The sequence below is a fragment of the Alosa sapidissima genome, chromosome 13 (assembly GCF_018492685.1).
Source record: "Alosa sapidissima isolate fAloSap1 chromosome 13, fAloSap1.pri, whole genome shotgun sequence".
Lineage (NCBI taxonomy): Eukaryota > Metazoa > Chordata > Actinopteri > Clupeiformes > Clupeidae > Alosa > Alosa sapidissima.
In genome coordinates, this window is record NC_055969.1 from 18,819,457 (window position 1) to 18,842,455 (window position 22,999).

General features: G+C 48.4%; 1 protein-coding gene across 1 annotated transcript in view; it reads right to left on the bottom strand.

Moving 5' to 3' along the window:
- zswim6 (zinc finger, SWIM-type containing 6) overlaps window positions 1–22,752 on the bottom strand; it is a 58,469-nt gene extending 35,717 nt beyond the window's left edge. The window contains 1 exon segment of the mRNA XM_042060442.1: window positions 22,241–22,752. Within this exon segment, the coding sequence (XP_041916376.1) occupies window positions 22,241–22,667 (427 nt within the window). The 5' untranslated portion in view covers window positions 22,668–22,752.
- Between the last annotated feature and the right edge of the window lie 247 nt (window positions 22,753–22,999).

Here is a 22,999-nt window from a genome sequence, read left to right on the forward strand (position 1 = left end):
GTGGGGCATTTACAGCGCATTCTGAACATTGCAGGCCTCCCCTTGAAAAAAAAGACCAATCCTGATCACTCCCCTCAACTGAGAGCCCTCAAAAACCAGCATGAAGCAGCTTGCTGGCCTCTTCAGACCACCCATACGGATACAGAGGAGGCCAGATGGAAGCTCTTCGCCTGCTCACACATGGCCCTACGTGCTCGTCGCCACTTCAGCAGCAACACCAGCCACGGAGAAACATGTCAACATAATTAAAAATGAAAACGCTCAACTAAGTATAGACGTGTCGATGCACATCAGACATCTTTGCTGCCTTCTTTTCTCTTTTTTTTCTCCCGCCTCTCTCTTGTGAAGGTTGCACTAACATGAAAACAAGAACAAGAAGAAAGCACACAAACAGGAAAGACTGACAATTAAGAACATCAACATATTAGGCCCACAACAAAAGTAATGCTACAATCTCCTCAGTGGAAATATGCATCATCTATAACTGGAATGATCTGCTCTATGTGCAGTGGCTCGTCAATGAAGACATCACAACCCTGCTGCTTCAATTCACTCCCTCAATTCACCTCAGGGTCCAAATTCATCCCCACCATTTTCCCATGGCTCTGAGATGCTCTCTCACGATCCTCTGGAATTACTTGTGCTAAAACAGGCCGATGTAGCGACAGTAGGGTTGAACTCTAAAGCTACCATTGGTCACTTCTGGTTGATGAGAGAGCCTGTGATTGGCTGAGGGCTGAAGTGGGTCCCCCCTCTCTCTCTCCCTGTGCGGTCCTTTCACGAGGAACCGCAGGCCCTGGACTGGGCCTCTGCCCCCGTGGCCGAGGTGAACTCCCAGCTCACCCACAGGAAACGGCCACGACCAGGACCGGCTGTGGAGTAGACACCGCTTTAGAAAAGAAGAGGACACGGGACCAAATGCCACCACCAGAAAGCCAGTGCTTTAAAACAAAACGAATAGCTAACTATTTTTTTTTTAAAGAAATGAAATCACAAGCCCAGCTTTAGCGAAGTGAAAGCCATCATAGCTGGAATTAAGTACACGACTATTTTTAACGCGTTAGCCCGCGCTGCCGGTCGGTCGGTCGGCTGGCTCGCCTGGCGAGCTGCGCGGGGTGACTAAGTGATACCACCCCTGTGTGTTATGGGATCAGCGCTCATGGCGAACCCAGCTGCACTCCATCCCTCCCCCTGAGGGGGGGGAGAGGAGGGATGACAGCAGAGCAGGCCACGATCAGTTCTCTCATTGCTTTAAAAATAGAAAAACGGTTAGAGCTGCAGTACACACGCACACACACACACACACCCTCGCCCTGTCATACACACACCCACACACACCGAAAGTCAACTTCACAGGGCATACAGGTGCCAAGAGTGGCAGATTTTGTGTCACACCAATGGCAAAAGTGTGAACGAAACCAGTCAGATGAAATAAGACCCAGACATGTAAGTCCTACATCAAAAAACTTTGTTTCTCTCTCCCTCTCTCTGTCTGTCTCTGATGTACACACACACACACACGCACAGTCATACATTCTTCAACATCCCCCTGTGTTTTAATGTGTCCAAAATGGGGGGCTGACTGTTTAGGACTCAAAGGAATCCCCAGTCAGACTGGCTGACGGTAAACCCAGAGTAGAAACACATGGAGCATAGAGCAGGGGAGAAGGGACTGGTGTGTGTGTGTGTATATATGTATGTGTGTGTGTGTGTGTGTGTGTGTGTGTGTGTGTGTGTGTGTGTGTGTGTGTGTGTGTGTGTGTAGGGCGGGATTTGAGCAGAGAGCGAGTGTGTGTGTAGGGGGGATTTGGGCAGAGAATGTGGGCCTCGCCTACTCTGAGGCAGCCCCGCCTCTGCTTGCCTCTCAGTCAGCTGAAACTGCAGCCACATGGGACATGCCGCACGGACTGGCAGACGTCCACACCCATTAAACCGCTGGCTGGCTCACACACGTGCGTGTGCACGCGCACAAACACACACACACGCACAAACACACACACACACACACACACACACACACACACACACACAAACACAAACGCGCACATGCAGAGCAAACACCTCCTCCCCTTTCTCACTATAGTTTAACAGGCATCCTCACTGCTACAAACACACACACACACACGCCCACACACACACCTCCTAGCGAGCTAAAGACACTCCCCTGTATGGCCCGGCCGCGACCATGACTGGCCCGAGGCTGAACTGCCTGACTTGCTGACGTCATGGCAACCACAGGGAGGGGGTGAGCAAGAATGAGAAACGGGAGGGATGGTTGTTTGTGTGTGTGTATGTGTGTGTGTGTTGACTGTGTGACAGAGCAAGAAGAGGGAGGGAAAGAGAGAGAGAGCACTAGAGACAGAGGGGGAGTGAAAGAATGACAAAGAGAAAGAGCACAAGAGGTTGAGCAAGCAAAAGAGAGAGAAAAAGAAAGAGAGCGAGAGAAAGAGAGAGAGCAAGCGAGAGTGAGAGCAAGAGAGAGAGAGAGTGAGAGAGAGAGCAAGCGAGAGTGAGAGAGAGAGAGAGAGAGAGAGAGAGAGCGAGAGAGAGAGAGAGAGAGAGAGAGAGAGAGCGAGAGCGAGCGAGAGAGAGAGAGAGAGAGAGAGAGCGAGAGCGAGAGAGAGAGAGCGAGCGAGAGAGAGAGCGAGAGAGAATTCCTGAACAGTAGGTCCAGCCCACTAGTGGGAAGCTTAGAAAGCCCTCAGCTGTAGAGAAGAAAAAGCTAAGGCTTGGCGGCGCGCCAGCCCTCTGAGCTCAGCAGTTTGTAATGCACTTCCTTTTGCTTCACAGCTTGCATAATACGGCCCCGCTGCCACCAGGCTTTAACCCTTCGCCTGCCGGACAGTGCCCTACAAACCCGCAGATCCCCTTCACGGGTGTGTGTGTGTGTGTGTCTCTGTGTGTGAGTGTGTTTGAGGGGCTAAAGGTTCAAGAGAAGAAAACACTACAAGTAATGTTTTTTTAAAAAAAGAATAATAATAAATAACACAGAGAGGTAGTCTGGAGACTCTGATAAGGATGACTCGCATTGTTTCCCAGAAACGGACTTACAAACCCATTATAAAAGTCCAGGTCAAATACTCCACGCCAGAAATGGCCAGTAAATTATTGCTGTGCTCACTTCCCCTTTCCACCGTTAGCTCCAAACCTTTAGGACTGGACTTGGACTTTCTGGAGATTGATGGCACGTGCCCCGTAACTCAAGACGAAAGTGAACGTGTCAGGCTCACGCTGGCGGGCAGACCCAGCCTGCGAGCGAGCGTGCGAGCATCCGTGTGTGTGCGTGCCAGGCGGGCAGCCGTAGCATGTACTGTAACGCAACAGCACTTGACACATCTCCGCAGTTGCACCATCAGCCCTGGATTACTGTCACTTCCAGCCATCACGTCGCCTCATCTTCCTGGCAGACGTGGAGGCCTGGGCGGCCGGTCGAAACCGCCGTGCGACGCCAACGTGAGGAGACAGGAGGAGCACCTCGGCTCCACAGAGCGATGAAGGAACGGTGGAAAAAATTACACCAAAAAGAACAAGTGCTTCCACAGCACTCCTGAGCTGGGGTGTGTGTGTGTGTGTGTGTGTGTGTGTGTGTGTGTGTGTGTGTGTGTGTGTGTGTGTGTGTTTCTTTTTACGACTACTGGCTCCACGGACCACCATTAGCCGCAGTCCACAAAACCTTAGTTTCCTCCCTAGAAAAAAGGTTTGTTTGCGCCATACGACCTTACTACGACAAAACAGCTGACGAGATCTCTGAAAAGGTTAGCTTCCATTTCCTCTCTGACAAATAAGATTTAAATACCACCCCCGTGGAGGAAGGCAGCAAATTACATTTGGCAGCCAAGTGTCCCTGATTGTGACCCTTTCCTGTCCTTAAAGCAGGTTTTTTTGTGGTTGCCATTTCAGCACATAAGACTAATGTTCCCAAGACTGTGGAATAAATTAACTTATTGATTTAAGACTGTGTTGCGGTGGCCCTTTAAATGGAAACCAGTGAGTCATTGTCCAATCAATGCATGATGGACAATTTCTATTCAGCATAAAAAAAGAACAGAACAGAAAGAAAAGCAAAGATTTTGAAAGAAAGAATTTTGGTCAAATTTGACACATTGACTGTGGAAACATAATTTGCAGCAGAAAACCAAGTGTTGGCTTCTTCCCCCCACCCTTAATCAAACACACACACACACAAAGTTAGCCAACTCAGGAGGGAGGGCAAGAAATAACCTGACTGGAGGGGTTGTCACATAATTGTCAAAGAGAAAGAGCGGGCCTCTCCAAAACCAAAGGATCGGACAACAATGGCCACCTTTGGGCCCTCTAGGTTTACAACTCTCCTCCGGAGCTTTGAGCCAAGCTTTAAGGGCCACAATGACTCCCCGTCTCTCATTGTGCCGATGCAGCCAAGGAGGCCATAATGGAAAGAGGATTCAGCTGACGGTAACAAAGCAGGAAGGAGTGGCTTTGGAAAAGAAGGGGTGGTGGTGGGGGGGGCAATGGAACATGAAGAGGGGTGCAGTTTGGGGAAGAGGGGGATTTGAGGTGGGTGGGGTGGGGTGGGTTGGATTGGGCGGTTTGGCGGGTAGGTGGGTGAGGGGGTATCCTAAGCCGACAGTCAACAAATGAGGTCAATGCGAATTTCCATGAAACTGGGTCAATTAGAAGCCCATCGCAAGTAATCGCTGAGCGCTCCAGCGCACATCAGTGGGGCCAAATTAGGCAAAAAAAAGGTAGAGAGCATCTTTTAAGCGCAACTTATAATCCTCCAACTGCTGTTTAAATAACAAGCTGGAGCTGCGCCTGGCCTGCCTGAGCACAGCGAGGCCTCTGGCTTCTTTCAGTGGTCATTACCGGGGCTCTGTTTGTCCTGCCAAGCCCATCTCAGGAGATAGAGAAGCCGGAACACTGAGGAGAGGCAAAGAAGTAAGTTCAATCCGTCCATGTCAATGAAGCCCCCCACCCCCTAACATACACCACAACCCTTCTGATTGGCTTAAGTTGAACTCTCAGTGTCCGTTGGAAGGTTGATTTGAAAAGCAAAACATGCACAAAGAAATGAATAACAACAAAAGAAGCGATTGTTTGGTACCATGGCGTCCAACTTTAGCATTCGTGGCCAGTCACAGCCTCTCTGACTGTGTAGAGATGTCGGTATTAGCCTAAACTATTTTTAAAAACAATAAAAAGCAACAGATCTAAATGTTGAGAACTGGTTCTGCTGTTGTGGTCTCCTAAGGGTTTCTCACTCATTGCACTAATACCAAAACATCAGGAGATACTTTGTTCAGTGCATCTCAACATTTTGTTTGGCAGCATTAGCTTGAGATCGCCCTCCTCAGTAGTACTCCTATTTGTACACCTGGGACCAATGTTTTGAACATAAATACAACTCCAGTAAATGGATATCGTGTCTAAATAATAATCTCAAAATACAGGACGGAGTGAATCTCAAGACGGAAAAAATAAGGCACAAAAGCCCTGGAAGGTTAAGGTGTGTAGGCCTAAACTAGACATAGCTAGCATAGTTTAGCATGCGTGACAGATCCTGCGATGTGACTAGTGTGCGCCTGTCCCGTCCTACAGGTTTGTGTGTGTTAGCGAAAACACGGGGAGCATGAGACACAGCGATACCCGAGACATTCGCTACAAGCTCAGGCCTGTAGAGAGAGACCACAGACATGCTGTCCAGTCATTTCTCAACGACTGCAGCGCATTACTGAAGAACAATAGCACCAGGTTTAGCTGCCATGGTGGTTTCCGTGAAAGATTTTTACTTGACAGCTTTCGATACTCCACCTACATCCCAGACCCTCAAAACTAACCTGTGGATATATGCAGCAAAAATTAAGTTGACAGACAGACATGCCGTCCAGAAAAAAACAGTCAACTCTCACACACCAACTAACTCTATCAGTTCCTCTGTCATCACACCCAAAGGCTGACAGTATTTCTATTAAAACGTCTGATCCAGTACACATTTCTGAATAATAGATTACTGGTGGTGGCAGCTACCCAGTCTTCCTTTTATAAATGGCTGAGCCTGACAGAATTCATAAAGGCTTTATGATGACTGCACACTTTATGGAGTCAAAATACTGCTGACAGCGACGGATTCTGACCGCTTAGAGGGATCTGTCTATCAGATAAAGGGTGCACCACTCATTCTCCACCCATCAACAACAGAAACACTCAAAAACAAAGTTCCACTAATTAAGAACAAATTCCAACTTTTTTGCCAAAGTAAGTAATCGATAAATAGATAGATAGAGACACTTTATTGATCCCCAAGGGGAAATTCAAGTCAGACAGTGTTGCTTTGCAACGACTAGACTGACATTCCTATAGAAACTTGTCACACAGAACTGCTTTCCTAAGGCATTCTAGGTCATATTGGGTCACAATTTGACTCAACATGGGTATGCACCAAACATCAACAGGGCCTAGACTATGGAGCAACGCTGGCCATAAGCTAACGCTAACAAAGGCATTTGGCTGATCTCTTCCCCTGTCGATCACTTTCTCTCTTGGAGTGAGAAAGAAACTAAGTAGGCATGTTGAAAAGGTGAAACCAAGAAAATACAAGAACTCCACTGAACAGCAATGAGAAGACATACTGAGGAGAAGGAAAAAAACAAAACAAAAAAAGCGTCCTCTGTCCAAACAGGGAAGGAGGAACATCCTCATCTACCATATTCTGGTCATTCCAGTCTCGTCCTCTTGTACTGTGGACTTTTTACATTACATTATAATGACTGACAGAAATGGAAGTGAAAATGATAGACAGAGAAAGGGAGGATAAGAAATACAGCAAGAGAGAGGGAGAGAGATATATTGGGGGGGGGGGGGGGGGGGGGGGGCAGACGGAGAGAAAGAGACATGAACATGGAAATGGAGACATATTCATACAAAATATGGGGAAACAAAAAGTGTGTGTACGGGCCTCAGGATACCACTCTCCCGAGAGCATTACAATCTGTAACCCAGTTATGTCTGCTCGGATTTTGTACACAACACACAAATGAATCTGAGCAAAAGTAAAGGCACCTGACAGGCGTGGCTAGAGCCATTTCTACCACACATACACACACACACACACACACAGACAGAGACAGAGAGCTGCCTTCTGCGCCCACAGCGGCTCTTGCAGGAGCTGTACAGGAGCAGCCGTGGCCTACTGGTTAGCGCTTCAGACTTGTAACCGGAGGGTTGCCGGTTCGAACCCCGACCAGTAGGCATGGCTGAAGTGCCCTTGAGCAAGGCACCTAACCCCTCACTGCTCCCCGAGCGCCGCTGTTGTTGCAGGCAGCTCACTGCGCTGGGATTAGTATGTGCTTCACCTCACTGTGTGTTCACTGTGTGCGGAGTGTGTTTCACTAATTCACAGATTGGGATAAATGCAGAGACCAAATTTCCCTCACGGGATCAAAAGAGTATATATACTTATACATAGAGAGTAGGATTAGAAGTGATGCTTCTCACAGACAGCGGATGATTATAGGGAGTCGGGGCCTGGTAAGGATGGAGAGAATCTCTGGTCTAATGGCATTGCAGCTATCTGGGAAAACATTTTTTTTGGAAATGAAGGAACACAAACACACACACACACACACACACACACACACACACACACAAGTAGAGCGAAACTAGCCCAGCAGATCTGGGCCATCTTTTCCAAAAAGACAAAACAAAAAAAGCTGGAAGAAACTCAGTGCTCCTCAAACCAAAGAGCCACATTTAGGCCTTGGCTGAGCCCAGATGAGCACAGTTCTCTTCCTGGAGCCTCTTCTGAATGTCACCTCCCCAACCCTCCTTTCACCTCCTCGTCCTTCCTGCTGAGGGCTCCTGCATTCTTCTGCTGTCTTTCCAAACCCATGCAATCCAGCCGGGCTCCTTGGAGGCCCCGGCAACACTCTCAAGGCCCAAAACATACACAACCACACACACACACACACACACACACACACACACACACACACACAGGGGCCTCCTCTCATCTCATCTTCTCTGCTTGCTCCTCCTCCTCCCACTAGCCGTTCCTGATTGAAAAAACATTCCCCACAAAAGATCCATTCTGACCTCTTGGCAGGCTTTGAACGGCCGGCCATCGAGCACTTCTGAAACAATAACGGCGAAATACCACGGCTGGTGAGACCAGACCACGCAGACATGGTCAGCCAGTTACTGAAGGAGTCCGTTCCCAAGGAGCGAGGGAGGGGGGGGGGGCAAGGAGAGAGAAAGAGGAAGGAAGGAGGGAGAGAGAGAGAGAGAGAGAGAGAGAGAGAGAGAGAGAAAGTCAGGGTGCAAAAGAGAGGAAGCTAGAAAAAAATAGTTAGAAGAGGAAGAAAGAGAGAAAAGGGGAAGAGAGAAAATGTGAGAGAGAGATAAATGAGAGAAAGAGGGGGGCGACATAAGTGGCTGTAGAGGCCTGCTAAAGGACTCTGGCCTGGAGTTCTCAGAGGGCTCCCACAGCACTTGGAACCGCACACAAAAGAGTGTGTGACTGTGTGTGCGTGTGTGTGTGTGTGTGTGTGTGTGTGTGTGTGTGTGTGTGTGTTAGCCGCATGCTTCCAGCTGTTCCAGCGTTTTCAGTTCCCCAGGAGCCTGGTGGAGGGCGGCCTATGCTGAGTGCATGAGAGCATGGAGCCTCACCCCTCCCCTCTGATGCTAGGGCGGCCTTCCCATGATCCTCCTGGGCCGGGTTTAGTCAGCTGTTCTCAGAGCCAGCTGCTTGACTGCGGGCGGAACAGAACCAGGGCTGCCCTTCTCAACTCCCCACTCCGTCCTCCACTCTCTTCTCACTAGCTTAACAACAAAACTGGACACAACTGTTCTGGACTAGCAAACGCTGCTCTAGATCTGAACTGAAACTTTTCTGGACATACTTTGGTCCAAAAATGCTGCTGCATAGATCTTCTCTTAGCCAACCCTTTCTGAATAGGTTATAAAAGGTTTATAAAATGTACATAGCAAATAAAAGACAACAAGAATACCCTTGTGAGAACTTGTCCTTCTTTATAAATAGTCGTGATTAAAACAAACCCATAAAATGTGGTCAACACCACCTCTGCATGGTGATCTTAACAAACCCACATGGAACAATGTGAGATAACCTGTTTGAGAAATACACTTGATGCATAGTGGCCTTGATAACATACAAACACCTACCCACACACATACGCAAGCACATGCCAGAGTTGACAGACCTCACAATCTGATATCTGAAAAAGATTTGTGTATTCTGACTGGAAATTACCTCAGCTGAGGCATGCGAATCAGCTGAGCAGTAGCAGCAGCAGCAGTGGAAGAAGTGACTGTTCTGCACCTCCTGCACCTGCAAACACTTGCACACTGCTCACACAGATGAGTATTGTCATCGCAGGCGAGGCCAGGCGTGAACTCTCACCCTTGACCTTTGACCCCCTGACAGGTGTGCTGCAGACTGCACAGACAGCCTGGCAGATCACTTTTCACCCCCTCTGGAGAAAAGCAGTCTGCCTGTTGGAAACCAGTTAGCCATCCCCCCTCAGGCAGAGAAGCAGATAAGACCTTCTCAAACCCTCCTGAAATAAAGCCACCTCAAATACTCCCTGGATCAGACCACCTCAAACGCTCCCTGGATCAGACCACCTCAAACGCTCCCTGGATCAGACCATCTTAAGCATTCCCTGGATCCAACCATCTCAAACGCTCCCTGAAGTGGAGACACACAAACTGGGGAGGTCAAAACATGGATTAAAGAGCTGCAGAGGAACACAATGTGAATCCAGGCAGAGAGATAGAAAGTTCCAGAAAAACACCGGGAGTCAGGAGGCAGCAGGGAAGATGAAGGGAGGGAGGGGATGAAATGACCCAGAGAAAAATACTTCTCCAGTTCACTCTTCGATGGAGCAGCAGCCGTGGCACGCGGTCAGAAGCTACGAGCGTAATTCATTTCATTTTCTGCCTGGCCATCACAGAGACCCGAGACGTTCTGACCAATTCCATTACAGTGCAATCATCCTCCGGGAGGCTCGAGAGGCACAGACAGCGCGGCTGCCCCCGATGATCTCCGCGGACGCCAGAGTGCGCTCCTCCAGCCAGGCCTGGATTTGGACGGAGGTGGCTGCTGGCCTGCGTTCCGCACCGAGCAGCCAACACACAAAGCAGCTCCGCTCCGCTCCACTCCGCACAGCACAGCCACTCCAAGCCAAGCCAAGCCCAGCTCAGCTCCGTGGCAGAAGGAGCAGCAGGCAGCAGGAGTGGTGACAGACCAGGCTGGAGGCTGGAGAGAGGAGGCTAGAGAGAAGAGAGAAGGGGCTGAAGGCTGGTCCCTGCCTTAAGACTCACGCACAGAATGTTACCGGCAGTGAAGGCCAAAGAGCCAAGCAGCAGCAGCGGCAGCAGCAGAGCCAAGGGCAGCAGAGCAGAGCAGTGCAGAGCTTTAGATGTTCGCATGTCCATGCAGCATTTGGGACAGGTAATAAACATCTTTCGGTCAGTCATAGCCCTTAACAGGCAGCCTACGAGCTATGAGTGACAGTGTTATGGCCGTCCGAAGTGCTACACGGAGGTTTGAGGAGCCAGGTCTGCTGTGGTCACTGGCCACAGCCACAAAACCAGTCGGTCCAGATCTTGATTCAAGAGCTCCAGCACACGGAGCCTTGATGCCTTTATGCGGGAGCCAACAAAGGTAAAATCAGCAACAATGCCAATTCAGTCCGCAGCTGAGGCCAGGGACTCGCTCTGCTCCATGGCCAAAACCCACAGCACAGCACAGCACAGCACTGACCAGCAGCAAGGAGAAAGGATGGAGAGAGAGAGAGAGAGAGAGAGAGAGAGAGAGAGAGAGAGAGAGAGGCACACACAGATACACAGACACAGAGACAGAGATGGGGAAGGGGGGGGGGGGGGGGGGGGGAGTAGAGAGTGAGATGAATTGAATAGGCACCTAAAGGAACACACGCACACACACACACACACTTCCTGGCTAGTTGCCAGCATTGTAGACAATTAGCAGCCTAACATCACAAACAAACACAAGATCTCTAAATGACACAGCTTCAGAAAGACAACACAGTCATATAACACACACATGAATCTATACAAAGAGACAGTGTAGACCTGGCCCTTCACTCTGGAGTGGTGTCTGTGTGTGTGTGTGTGTGTGTGTGTGTGTGTGTGTGTGTGTGTGTGTGGTTTTGGGGCATTCCTTTGTCTGTTTCACCTATGGGTAGATCCAGCTTGAACCAGTAGCACATCCTGAATGTTGATAAAGAGAGTAGGGGACATTGATAAGGCCAGGAGCAGAGGTTGGGATTGGGGTTGGGGTGGGGATGAGCGGACCCTGGCACTTCCTGCTGATGGAGCCCTGGGTGTCATTTGGGAGCACAAACACAAACAGATCCATCACCCTCGCGCTGAGCGAGGGAGACAGGCAGCGCGAGGCGAGCGCGGCCTGATGGGCCAACCTCTCCGGAGGCCTTCACGTACGCGCCCGCCCCCTCCCCGCCAAAAGGGGCTGGGGTAAGTGAGACAGACAGAAAGGCAGACAGACAGAGACAGACAGACAGACATGCCTTAAAGACAACAAACCCAGACGCAGGGACATCTCAGAGACCACATCTGGGACATATAAACGACTAGACACAAGACATCGAGGGTGGGGGGGTCCGAGTCAACGCAGGCATAAGGACACCTTGGAGAGTATGTCTGGAATAGATGAATGTCTTGAATTGAGACGCACAGACAGTGAGTCAGATAAAACGAGAAGAATTCAGATATGTTAGGGTAAGAGCCATATGCTCATATGCTTTACAGACAGAGGAGACAGTTCCTCCTTATAAACCCTATTGGTTGTCCAGGTAGTCTATCAGCAAGACAGGTGAACATAAAAGCACTATAGATAGCACACCAATGCGCACAAAAGGTAAGAAAGGACTCCTGGTGTGAAAATTCAAAGAGATGTCATTACATTTCACACAATGTCATGGCAGACCGCGGTTTGATGATGGACTAAATTTATGTGACAAACGACAGCACAACATCAAAGGTGTAATGTAGGCAGTAAATAAATCCAATTGCTTGAAGGGGGATACAGATATGATCATTTCCTAAATAACCGTGAGTCATAGAGACAACCACACTTATGGAGCACACACAGACGGTCTGTGTCACATGACCTGAGACTACTGATCAAAGATGAATGCTCTTCTATGTGCATTTAGTTTGAGTAACAAAGAGCACAAGTTTGCAATATGTTGGCATAACAGACTGTAGATAGCATACTGCTCTTATAGAAGTATTAGGCCTAATATGTCTCAGTAATTTTAACATTTACACAGTCATGCTGTGATTTATGTCATCTTTATTATTAAAAAATAATAATAATATATCATTGTACCGACTTAAGATAATCTTAGTGTACTGTCAGTGCTTAAGAGGTGTTTTTCCATACAGATGCTGTACTGCACATTGTACTGTAGGCTATCTTCTGCATAATGAACAGTACTTCCTGTTGAAGGAGCATAAGTTGCAGGGTGGGGGCTAAAACAGCTCTTGTACTACATGTGCCAATGTGCAAATTTCAAGCTATCCCAGCTACAGTCTGAAACCACTCTAATATTCAACGCTGCAGTTCAATAATGAAAAACGTTTAGTCTTTCATTCTCTTACTCTCTTCCTCCCTTCTTCCTCCCGTCTTTCTCTCTCTCTCTCTCTCTCTCTCTCCCCCTCACCCCCACTCTCATTTCAAAAAGGCAAAGCCCTCATTCTAGCGCGAGTGATTCATCACGCTACCTTGCATATCCAATTTCTATTCATCGTGCAATGACTGTTAGTGTATGCCGGGAGAGGTGGGGGCCCTTTTCACTGGGCATGGATGGAATTATGATCATTACTACCCCCCACCCCCCCCCCACCCACACACACACACACACACACACATCCCTCCCTCCTGTTCTCCTCCCCCAATCCCTCCTCCTTCGATCCATCCATTCGCGGCCGCCGCCAATACCCGCTCCCTCTTCACACTGAATTAACCACACCGGCCTGCTGCTACACCCCTAAATGTCATTTAAGGCGGATTCTCCTTTAGGGGCAAGGCTGCATGCAGAGGTCTCCTCAATCCATTAGTCACGCTCACACCACCATATATCCTGATCGGTTCCTGGGGTTTCACTGGTGAATCGACACACTTGTTCGCTCACTCGCTCTCTCCTTCCTGCCCTCCCTGCTTGTCTGTCTGTCTGTCTGTCTGTGTCTTCCTGCCTTACCACCCCCGCCCCCCCCCCCCCCCCCCCCCACCGCCCATCAGCACGCCCGCTCGCCCACCCTTCTTGTCAGGTAAATAAAAATGATTGCTCTGTTGATACGATAGCCGCACATAAAACACTGGTGAGATGAGACCCAGAGAAACAAGCTGCGCAAGCCCTTTTCTCACTCCCACCCCAACACCCCCTTTCATAACTGTTCATTAAACAAACTGGTTTGGTTGCAAAACTGGTCGAGTCCTAACGTGAGGTTGGTCATAAAAGGATGAACTGCTTGTGTTATTATGGAATGCAGTTATAATGCTCATTGTGCTTGTATTCAGTGAGAGAATGGCTCTACGGGAACGCCTAAACTTAAATCACTTGAATGACTTGTTTTTATATATCCATTTGATTATTTGGGTTATTTACTAACAATAACTTGAGGCATAAATAACAAAACTGGGTACAGAAAGTACTACAATCCAGGACTCATTCTAGCAAAGCACTGTTAAGGCACAACACTTTTTCTGAAAGGTGAGGGGTTATTGTTTGGACTATTGACCCCACTCGCTATAAAAGTCGATGACCGCGAATGTAGGATGGGGTGTACACTGTACAGTATGGGTTAGATGGTAGAACTGCCCCCCCCCCCACCTTCCTCTCCTCTCCCCTCCCCTCCTCTTCCAGCTTGTCTGGTTCTCGCGGAGACAGTTAATGACACGTCACAGGAGCATCCCGAGGACATGGGAGTGGATCCACACGCACCACACCGCAACACTAACACCGGGGGCGGAGGAGGCCCGCAGGGCGGATACAGACCTGTATGAGCCTGTGTGTGTGTGTGTGTGTGTGTGTATATATATGTGTAGTCTGGGGGACAGGGTATTGTTTGCTTAAGGACAGGACGTGTGTGTGAATGTAGACTGAATAATAGGCACCTAATGAGACGTCCCTCCACTGAAGCCTAGCGTCGAGAAGTGGGAAGTGGGTAGGGGGTTGGGTGGGGTTGGGTGGGGTCAGTGGGTTATTACTCATTAGTGTGACGCACGGAGACTGAAGTGTTGAGTAAAGCAGACTGGCGGTTTGCTGGAAAGCCACTTGTGAAACTCAATCCAGCGACCGAATCCCCAGGGGGTTGAATGTATGCATGCATACATCTGTATGGTGTGTGAGTAGTGGCTGTGTCTTTGTGTGTGTCTACGTCTATATTTATGTAGGTATCTGTGTCTGAGAGTGTGTGTCATAGAGGGAGAGAGAGAAAGAGAGCGAATTAATGCGTGTGTGTGTGTGTGTGTGCACACATACACATGAATGTGTGTTTAGTATGGGGGTGCAAAGCAGGAAGTGGTGGATAAACCATGACCCCGGTTACGTTCTGAAAATGATCGCCCCGTGTCACAGCGGAGCACGGCACAGCTGCTCCGACGCACAACTGCCGCGGGGTTAACCGCGCTTGAGAACAAAGAGAAGAAAAACAAGACCAGGAAGCAAGCCCTCCAATGCTACCGCTAACAGCTAGCACATGTAGGCAGCAGCTAAAAGTCTCATTAGCCTGACAAAGACAACCGTACCAAGCCTTTCCCCTCTTGAGTGGAGGCTTGGGACAGCTCTACAGTGTGCTGTGGACTGAGTCTCTTCTAATGCTTTCATTGCGGTTGATCGTCTTTTCTTTAGATACTTTTTCAAAGGACTTTGATGAGTTAAAAGTCTGATATAAGCACCTGAGCACGTATACGTGGGATTCCTTATGGGAAAAGCTGTGAAGAACATTAGTCATTTGAAAAAGAAAAAACAAAACTCCCAAGAACTAAATCTTTACCCAGATACACTCTGATCTGTGCTCATCTTATCCCAGGAAAGGCACACACATAGGCTTCAGTGTACTGCATCGCACCAAATCAACCCCCCTAAGACCGCTCCAGACCTCCTTATGAGCAATACTTATCTATTAATGTGAGCGTTAAGGCCTCATCCATCACCCTAGCAGTCCCCAGGCCTTGCCAGCGAGTCCCAAATAATGAGGATTGATTACCTTTTCAACCTCCTCAAACGCTGCGACTTGCAGAGTACGGAGCAGGTGGGGGTGGGGGGACAAAACGGATTTGCAGCGATCCCAAACCTGCGCTTCTCAATCTACCCCCCTTGAACATGCATCCACCTCACCCCACCCCACCCAAGCCCAGCCCCCCCAACTGCGCGCCTCATTTCTCGGAGCATATGGAAGCAGAACGAGCCAGCGGACTTGCGCGGCGTTCTTGCGTTTCGGAAACGTTTCTGTTGCCCATTCCACTGTGGGGCACTCCTGCCTTGTGCGTCACGGCACACTGGGGCGCCCCAAAACAATCCACCCGAAAACCCCAGACGCTGCCAGCACGCGTGCCCATGCCGGCACGGGGCGGGCACTGGTAACTCCTCGCCATTTGGGCCGATGATGCAGGCGCTTTACGGGGGTTGCCTTTTTATAGTGCCCAATAACACACAATCCTGCCGAGCAGCCTGATGCCTGGTCGCTGACTGCCAGAGAAAAGTCGGACTGCCAGAGATGGAAAAATCTGTGCCGTCCACAGCCCCCACTGGAGCTAGGTAAGCCTGCCTGCCTGGCAACCCTACCCCCACCTGGCTCACGGCGCAACCCCCCCCCCACCCCCCCCCGGTACCCTCGGTGAAGGTTAATGGCGTTGGGAGACGAGGCGGCATACAGATCAGCTCAAGATGGATGGAGAGTCTGATGAAAAACAATCCCGCAGGTCTGGAGTCCAGAGATTAACTAAATATTAACTAAGAAAAACACACACACACACACACACACACACACACACACACACACACACACACACACACACACACACACACACACACACACACACACACACACACACACACACACACAACTGTTAGCCCTAAGAGCAATTAAAGTTCCTCTTTCTCTAGCTTAAAAACACACACACACACACAAATTACACATTGCCACCTGAAAACAAATTAGGCTCATCTTGTTGTCCTCTGGTCGTCCAATACGAGGGTATGAGAATAAATAGGCTTTCCAGTCGGAGGGGAAGGAGAAACTAGAGACTAAAAAGTGCAGGTACCTTTACACTTCTCTCGGGCTCTTTTCCTCTCGTGTGTTTAAAACACATTTTTAAGGGCAGATGGCAAAGATCCCTTTCCTGTGTAGAAATGGAATTCGGCTGCATTCCACGAACCGTCTGACACTGGGCTGGAAAATATCTCGCTAGAGCTCTGAGGTTCGGAGGAGCAACGGTGACAAGAAAGGACTAATCTCCTCTTAGCTGAGAACCACTGTCTGAGCACATCCAAACTATATCAACTGCCATATATACACCTATATATTTACTTTTCCCAAAATGCAGAAATCATGCTATAACAAAGCTTGTCTGGGGTCTTTTAACAGACATGTTCTTTTCATGTTCACTGAAAATAAGGGTGTGATTTTGAAAAAAAAACCTGTTTTTTTGCATGGTTTGCCTGGTGTCTGCCTTGCACCACGAGAATGATTCTGAATATTTGCACAAACGCATTGATCCACCAGAAACTGCAGACGAGATATCCAGGATTAATCGGCGTATAAATCGTGTGGGGGGCTCTGGACCCATGTGTGCTGACACAGCCTTCAGCGCGCGCACACACACACACACACACACACACACACACACGGATCAAACGAGCTCACTGCACACTGGCCAGTGGCCATGGGTTGATGGCCTCCACTTCCTCTTGTTCACAGCCAAACATTAAAAATGCTGTATCAATGGCAAAATAACAGTGTGCTTAGTGGGGGGGTGATGCAGAGATCATTCTAGAACATTCATGGTAGCCTGCTCCAACTGACGAAGTGGATAATGAACTTAACACTTTTTACAAGGCTTTTTTGCTGAAAAGGATAACTAAGTTTGTCGGAGCCGTGTATGAACAGGCTGACTAACTACACAGGCTAGTAAGTTGTGCTAAAAGTTAATTTTAAACCAGGTTTGACTGCAAGCAATGACAAGCCTTCTGGGACATCTATGAACACCCATCACAGCAGGTCAACTGCAGTCATAGCAATTGGCAATGGTTGGCAATGTCATTTGAGGCGCCACATAAATCATGTGAAGGATTTGAAAAGGGTAAGGCCTTTATTTTAATGTTCCATAATGGCAATAGTCACACCTAACAACCAATCACTGAAGCACCAACATTGCTTCACAAAAGGAGGAACATCTAGGTGGTTTCAAAAAAGAGTTTGGACCCCACTAACCATGGCTGAGAAAACATGAAGGCCTACGTGTTTATGACTACACATGATTCACAAGTTCTTCCATTTTGAAACTGTTTTCAACTATTTTCAAAATGTTTTCAACTGCTTTTCAATTGAAAAAGCAATGGAGCCAGCTGTGGCGACATCTCCAGTAATGGCAGTTAAAAGAAGCTGTCCATATTGTCTATATCTGTGGTGACATCAAGACAGAGGTTAATTACAGAGCGACATCGGTCTGCAAGCACGGCTGTGTGCTGCTGTCGGATGCCAGGCTGTGGCTACAGGAGACGAGGCTCAGTTCTTCATTTCAGCAATGCCCTCTAGCTCTGCGCCAGGGTACTGGATGGCACTCGAGCATCTGAATGTGGGCAGGCCTGGCCAGTTGCATTCCAGTCAATCAGAGCCCTCATCTAATCTTCCCTTTCTGTTCCAAACAGGGCCCTACCCCGAAACACAAGACTCATTTCACACATTCAGACAACAAAAATGAACTCAGAGAACACATCTGCATTTTAGGCTAACTACCAGGCAGGCACAGGAAGCTAAAATGCCAGATGTAGAAAAATCAAAGCATAAAACGATAATGGATAGACTATGTACCCGTAGAATTAACAAAACAATAACCGACACAACAGGCATCTAGAAAAGGAAAAGGCTTCTCAGATCAGTCTGGACCTTCTGGCCCTCATATGGGAAATCTCTCGGCCACTGATCTGTGGACAGGCTGGAACTAATCAGCGGCATGTTTGCAGCAGATTTACTCACGAAAAGTTGTATCATCTGAGGGGGTATAAACAAATTGGCAAAACTAGTTGTTTTGTCCCGTGAACACCACCATACAGTTCATGGTCTGCAGCCAGGCAGTATTTGTGTGTTATTTGTTTCAGATGTGTTATCTCATCTGGCTGCTATATGTTATGGCCGTGAGGCCTGGGTCCTACTTTGCACTAACAGAAAAGCACATTGCTTCTTAGAAACGTCCAATAGAACATCTAAGAGCATTCAGGGCTCTGCGTTTTAAATGGACATTGTCTTCTCTCGCCAGGCCTTTTATTGGAGGGGGAAACTGTTTGGGCATGACACCCTCCCATTGAGCCCAAACTCACACCAGCTCTCACACCCCCCCCCTCCCTCCCTCGCTCTCCCCTTGCAGCTGCGAGTGGATTGCACTTTAGTCTGCGTAGGGATCAAAGCCCGCTCCAGAGGGCCTAGATTTCGATATATGGTGCAACTTGAGCAGCCCTCTGATGCACAGGGAACCAGCCAGGGCCCTGCCTCTAAGCATCCGAGCTCTTAGTTTTATTTTGATCGTGAGTGTGCGCGCGTGCACACACACAGGAATGTGACAGAACATCGCAGTGTTATTAAATCCTCTGAAACAGAAATGGCAATGGGAGAGCTATTTTGTCAGAAAGTAATTCACTCAGCATGGCGCTATGGGGGTAGGGACACTGTGTGTGTGTGTGTGTTTGTGTTAGATCCACCCCCAAACTCACCACACACACAAACTAGAAGGATGTGAACTGAGGTGCAACCTGTGGGAGGTATTGTTAAGAGGATATGTGATCAAATGATCCATCACACACACACACACACACACAAACACACACACCTCAGACTAGCCTTGCGACAGGTCAAGCAAAGGTTAGCTAAAAGGATGCATGACAAGAGTCTACTACCTCCAGATTGAATGACCATGCGTCGCAGCACCTGAAGATGGTTTGCCAATCTGCGTGCCAGCTGGGGGGGGGGGACTCAAGGCCCAGTTTCACAGGAGAGACTGCAACTGTGTGAGCAAACTGATGGTCGCATTCCTGTCCCTGTGGCACAGCACACTGACTCAAAAGCAACATGCTCATGCAAAATGTAAGTTCCACATCTTAAATTCTGCACTTGTGTGTATGTCCGAAAAAACAGCCGAGACAGAGGGAGACCCAGATGCGTCTCTTGAGCCGCCTGATGGGGGGCTGGCTGGTTTGCTTATGCTTTACCAGTCACGCACACCAGAATTATGCACCAACCTCTGGCCACAGCGACAGCAATATCAAGTCAAACCGAAGCTTTCAGAGGAAAATGAACCAGCAAACAACCACAAAAAACCCCACTCATCTCTAGTATCTTTTTAGTGGAACAGACTTGGATAAACTAATTAGCAGATAGTTTGCATAAATCAGTGGGGGGGGGGTCCCTAGACAAATGACAGTCAGTGCTTAAATATGATGGGATGTGTCAACATGACCTTAAATTAATATACAACGTGACCCCTGACCTTTGGCCTAATTGACCAACAGCAGACAAAACTGGCACAAATGCTGAGTGATGATGTGGTTGAATCAGTGGGTGGAAGGAATGAACTTGACCCTGTTAGCCCAGGCAAACTTGCACATGACATAATGATTTACATAACACGAAGGAAGACACAGCTTTTTCTTACATACAATAGAGTTTTAAGAGTGTGTGTGTGTGTGTCTCTTTGCGTGTGTGCATCTGTGCGTGTGTGACAAGAAGTCATTAGGGTTCTGCCTATGTGACAATGAAAAGGTGCTGCTGTCATTATAAAATTAGCCTCAATAAACATCAGCAAGGGTTGTCGCGACATGAACACAATTGTGTCCGAATAAATGACATGGATTTGATGCTGTGTTATTAGAGCACAAACAATGACAAAGCCCTGCCTACTGCTGTGACGACGACAAAATAATCCAAATCTGTAGGGGTAGTCCATCTGCCTACGTGACTAGTCAGTCTCTCCTACAAAAACACAGTCTTTGTATATTTAATTCCATTTTTGTTTGCTTTAACCAGCCAACAGAACGGAAAGAGAAAATACATGAAGTATGTCCCTACATTTCAGTGACTAACCATATGCCTCAGTCAGCAGCACACTAACTACCCAAGAGCCTTTGCACTGAGTGTGTGTACCTAACTGTCCCCCTCAGCTTAGCTAAGAGCTGCCCCCTGTGCCAGAAGATTGCATCTTTTATTTATCATTTCTTGGCTTTATTTTTGCTGCAAATTCCAGACCAGGATGCAATCAGCCAAGACTCCCTCCCCTGTCACTCCCCATTCCCTGGCCTGTGGGATCAAGCCGCTCACCCTCCTCTTCTCCCCCCAAAAACGGAGAGGGGAGAAAACAACCCTCTGCTCTCTCTCTCATAAAAAAACTGTACACATTCCACCTGAACCGACTGCTCGGTCTTTGATGTATGATGAAACCGCCCTGTCAAACACTGTCAGGAACAGCTGCATAGAAACGCCAGATAAAGATGCAGAGGCCCGGTCGGCACCATTGTGAGCCGAACCCCCCCCCATTCTGGGACCAAGAGAAGGGCACACTGCCCAGATGAAGCACTGCTGATCCAACAACCCTTGGAGGAGGGGGGAATGGTCATGCAGAAAATTACGTTTGCAGATTGCATTACAATTCAAATTAACCATAGAGAGTAATGAGATTAAAATCCTGAACCGCCTCCAAGGGCGGAGAGCTGCGATTGGGAAACTAATTGCAGGAACTCTAAACAAAGGTGGCGAGAATGCTAATACAGATTCCAGGTATGAAACGGTTGAACACGACTTCATTTCTGTTTATGGGTGGGTGTATGATGTGGTGTGATCAGACGTTTGAAGGACACTTTCATGCGGTGTGAATTCAAATCACGTTCCGACAAAAGAGCATTTCTGAAGCAAATTAGCTGCCTGGAAATATCGCAAATTATCGGGTTCCATTAAAAATAGAGGATCTGCAGCTTTAAACTGCCGGTCCTCCCACCCCTTTCCAAATCTCTTCTATTTAACAAGCAGTGAAAAGAAATAAAAAGGCGCTTTTGTTTGCCTTCCTTTTGGAGGGTGACAGAAAGCTGAAAAGACACAAATGAACATGAAAATGGGAACAAAGTACCAGGCTCTCAATGGGAATGCCTGACGGCTATTTGATATGCGCACTCGCTAAATAAAACCGAAATACTGGGCGGTTGAGTCCGAAACAAAAATAGCAACCAGGCCATAATAAATAAACAACAGCTCTAAATGTTAAATTAATTGTTAGTCGAAATTCTGGTGGAAAAGCACAGATTTTTACTGGCGTTCCTCTGGCTCATTGCTGGAACAGCAGAGGGACGTTAGCTACGCCAATAACCTCCCCCCATGCGTTTCACTTCGAAAAATAAACACAACAGACAAGCGACCCAAATTGTCCTTCTATCAAATACTAACCTATATAAAGCAGTCGAATTGCTAGCGTCTCAGGTTGGCGGTGACGGTGGAAACAAACAGAATATTGTTTGAAAACCACAGAAGGTAGTCAGCCATTTATGTCTACTTCCGTGATGTTTTTTTTCCCCTATGTGAGACGGTGCAAAAATGTATCGTCGACAAATCTTACTACACATCTGCAACACAATATAAACGTGTGTGGACATTTAACGATGTTTGGGGGGGAATATATTGAGAAAATATTGTAATACAAGGCATAAATTCCGTGTAGTCAGCGAGCCTCGCGTTGGGCTATGTAGCGCTTGGGTGATTTAAAAGCCCGTAGTGTGAGAGTGTGTATGTGTGTGCGTGCATGTGTGTGTGTTGTGCCCTTTGTCGCTTCATTCCTCCCCCTTTGTTCATGGCAAACCCAAATGACTTCCTCCACATACACTGTTTTCTGCTTAAATGTTGACGATTGTACAGCGCCAATTAATTGTTAAGATCTGGTCGAATAATCCCAGGCGAGTATTTTGAACATTTTATCTCTCTGGATCCACACACTCACCGACTTGCAATACGTTGTCCACACAGCCACTCTCCAGTAGAGCGATGCCCCGGCGGAAAGGCAACCGTGTCTCGTCGCTGTTCTCACCGCTTGCCCCGGTCTCATCTCCGCCTGTATTGAACGAAGAGTACATGCAGATCTCACGTTCGCTCCTGGGGAAAGACCAGTAGACGATCCGTCTTTGAACAGGTTCTGGGATCCTTTCGAAACGCTCCTCCACCCTTTGAAACGGCCACTTCTCTGCTACTTTCCTTGCCGCGATGTCCAACAGAGATTCCGGGCTCTGGGTCTTGCTGGATCCCCCTTGGCCAGCGCCAGGACCGCCACATACTGTTCCACCGGCCCGTTGGCCTTGTCTGCATGCTGTGTTGTACCCGGGTCGGCAGCAGAGCCGTTTAGCTGGGGGCTGCTGAACGCGCTCCGCCATGATCGCACTGCTTTAGCAGCACCAGCGGAAGTCGCCGTAGCATATAAACGGGATCAGGAAGGGAAAGAGGTTCCACTCAGATCGATTGTCTGCCGTCTTTGGGCAATTTCTCCTTATTTGGTGAAGTGGGCGGTCGCTTGGAGTGTTGTCAACTTCTCTGTGTGGACAAATGAAGAAAGGGGCGGGTGTTGTTGTCGGGGGTTGTGCTAAATAAGGAATGGAAGGCGGAATTCCTGCTCGTCGGCAAATCCTTTCTGAAGCCAACACGATTTGAATAGGGGGGTTCTGAGAGGGTTGTGTGAATCCTGTGTTTTCCTAGGCTACAGTCAGTC